Below are 2857 nucleotides of genomic sequence, written 5' to 3' on the forward strand. Positions count from 1 at the left end.
GTATAAAAATAGTAAATAGTATTACAGTGTTTCCCGTTTAGTTGCATCGTCAATGTTAGGACATACGTTTTTACAAACATCTCTCAAATTCATTAGGTCCCTATTATTGAGGTACTTTAATATTCGTTGAATACAAAGTAAATCACAATATCCACCGAGGAAACGGCGGAAAAATGTAACGCCCTCGTCTAACAACTCCTTTTGTACCATACCTCTATTGAAACGACGTTCTATTATGTCTTCGTAGATAGGAAATTCTCTCCGATAATTGCTCCGTTTCAAAACCTGAACAACATCTTCATTTCTCGCGTATAATGCTATTTGGTCTACGCGTTTTGTTAGGATATCATGAAATGTTAGGATAGTATCGTTAATTTTTGTGTTTTTCATTCTCATTCTCTCTTCAACACATTTTTTCTGAAATTTTAGAGATTGCTCGTTCGTATTCGTAGTGATATTAAATATCTCCACATTTCCGTTATTCACGTCCAAGTTAGCAATCTGCATTTTAATTAGCAACTGCTGGATACTATCGGGAAACGTGAAGCGCTCCATATGTCTATTCGTAAAACAGTATAAGTTTAACGCTGTTTGCTGGTCTTTGTTAATAATGTTTACGTCGGCCGCGTTTTCTATGAGAGTCAAAACGGCTTCATACTGATTGGCGCAGGATGCCAGATGAAGTGCAGTGTCACCATTCTCATTTATGGAATCGATGTTAACGTTCGAATTCAAGAGAATTTCCATGATACGTATTTGACCACGCTGAGCGGCAAAATGGAGCGGTGTCTGGCCTTGCTTATTTTTCACATTGACGTCGGCACCATGTTCTACGAGGACTTGTACGATATCTTCGCAACTCAACTGAATGGCTAGGTGCAGTGCCGTTTCTCTATTTCTGTTTTTGGCGTGCACGTCAGCTCCTCTTTCGAGTAGCAACCTGCAAGTTTCTTCTAGTCCTCCTACCATTGCATAATGAAGCGGTGTCTCGTTCCACCGATTTTTCGAATTGACATCGGCACCCTGATCTACGAGGATTTGTACGATATCTTTGTGTCCCCCCCGAATGGCTAGGTGCAGTGCCGTTTGACCATCTTTGTTTCGGGCACCCACGTCAGCTCCTCTTTCGAGTAGCAACCTGCAAGTTTCTTCTAGACCTCGTTCCCCTGCACAATGAAGCGGTGTCTCGTCCCACTCAGTTTTCAAATTTACATCGGCACCCTGATCTACGAGGATTTGTACGATATCTTTGTGTCCCTTCCGAATGGCTACGTACAGTGCCGTTTCACTACGTTCGTTTTGGGCATCCACGTCAGCTCCTCTTTCGAGTAGCAACCTGCAAGTTTCTTCTAGTCCTTCTCGCGCAGCAAAATGAATCGCGGCCCACTCAGTTTTCAAATTGGCATCGGCACCATGTGCTACGAGGATTTGTACGATATCTTTGTATCCCTCCCGAATGGCTAGGTGCATTGCCGTTTGACCATTGTTGTTTTCAGCGTGCACGTCAGCTCCTCTTTCGAGTAGCAACCTGCAAGTTTCTTCTAGTCCTTTTTGCGCAGCCAAATGAAGAGTTGTCTCGCCCATTGAAGTTTTCAAGTTGACATCGGCACCCTGATCTACGAGGATTTGGGCATGCACGTCAGCTCCTCTTTCGAGTAGCAACCTGCAAGTTTCGTCTAGTCCTTGTTCCAATGCATAATCAAGCGGTGTCTCGTTCCACTCAGTTTTCAAATTGACATCGGCACCCTGATCTACGAGGATTTGTACGATATCTTTGTGTCCCTCCCGAATGGCTAGGTGCAGTGCCGTTTGACCATATTTGTTTTGGGCATCCACGTCAGCTCCTCTTTCGAGTAGCAACCTGCAAGTTTCTTCTAGTCCTTCTCGCGTAGCAAAATGAAGAGGTGTCTCGTCCCACTCAGTTTTCAAATTGACATCGGCATCATGTTCTACGAGGATTTGTACGATATCTTTGTATCCCTCCCGAATGGCTAGGTGCATTGCCGTTTGACCATTGTTGTTTTCGGCGTGCACGTCAGCTCCTTTTTCGAGTAGCAACCTGCAAGTTTCTTCTAGTCCTTTTTGCGCAGCCAAATGAAGAGGTGTCTCGCCCATTGAAGTTTTCAAGTTGACATAGGCACCCTGATCTACGAGGATTTGGGCATGCACGTCAGCTCCTCTTTCGAGTAGCAACCTGCAAGTTTCTTCTAGTCCTCGTTCCATTGCATAATGAAGCGGTGTCTCGTTCCACCGAGTTTTCAAATTGACATCGGCACCATGTTCTACGAGGATTTGTGCGATATCTTTGTGTTCCTGCCCAATGGCTAGGTGCAGTGCCGTTTGACCTTGGTTGATTTGGGCATTCACGTCAGCTCCTCTTTCGAGTAGCAACCTGCAAGTTTCTTCTAGTCCTTGTTCCCCTGCAAAATGAAGCGGTGTCTCGTTCCACCGAGTTTTCAAATTGACATCGGCACCATGTTCTACGAGGATTTGTACGATATCTTTGTATCCCTCATGAATGGCTAGGTGCAGTGCCGTTTCTCCATGTACATTTGTAGCATTCACATGAGCACCTCTTTTAATGATGCTTTTTACAGTTTCTATCTCGCAATTCAGAACAGCAAATTGGAGCGGTGTGTTTGCAGTATATCGAGACTCACTGTAAACGTTCGTATCTTTGCTCATAACCAGTTCCTCCATATTGTCCGCCTCGTGGGGTATTATTATTAATTAATTCACTATTTAAATCTCGTGCTCAGATCGCAGAGATCATCTCATTAGTCTCTCCAAGTGTAGACAATATGTATATAAGCCTCGGTTTAGTTATTCATTACAATTACTTGATAATGATAAGACA

At 43.8% G+C, this 2857-nt stretch overlaps 1 protein-coding gene across 1 annotated transcript; it reads right to left on the bottom strand.

Moving 5' to 3' along the window:
• Positions 1-21: 21 nt before the first annotated feature.
• Positions 22-2700, bottom strand: LOC108626484 (putative ankyrin repeat protein RF_0381). The gene is made up of 5 exons (XM_026814866.1): positions 2661-2700; positions 1966-2420; positions 1756-1917; positions 1092-1611; positions 22-1028 (listed from the first exon to the last, which is right to left on the bottom strand). Exons 1-5 carry the CDS (start codon positions 2698-2700, stop codon positions 22-24), a joined length of 2184 nt encoding a protein of 727 aa, XP_026670667.1.
• Between the last annotated feature and the right edge of the window lie 157 nt (positions 2701-2857).

This window comes from Ceratina calcarata, unplaced genomic scaffold (assembly GCF_001652005.2).
Source record: "Ceratina calcarata isolate Rehan_Ccalc_2016 unplaced genomic scaffold, ASM165200v1 scaffold4014, whole genome shotgun sequence".
NCBI lineage: Eukaryota > Metazoa > Arthropoda > Insecta > Hymenoptera > Apidae > Ceratina > Ceratina calcarata.

Coding starts and splice junctions, on each gene's coding strand:
- LOC108626484 (XM_026814866.1), bottom strand. CDS start 2,700: ATGGAGGAACTGGTTATGAGCAAAGATACGAACGTTTACA. Junction 1,918..1,965: donor GGGAGGGATACAAAGATATC/GTACAAATCCTC, acceptor TTGAAAACTGAG/TGGGACGAGACACCTCTTCA. Junction 1,029..1,091: donor GGGTGCCCGAAACAAAGATG/GTCAAACGGCAC, acceptor AAATCCTCGTAG/ATCAGGGTGCCGATGTCAAT.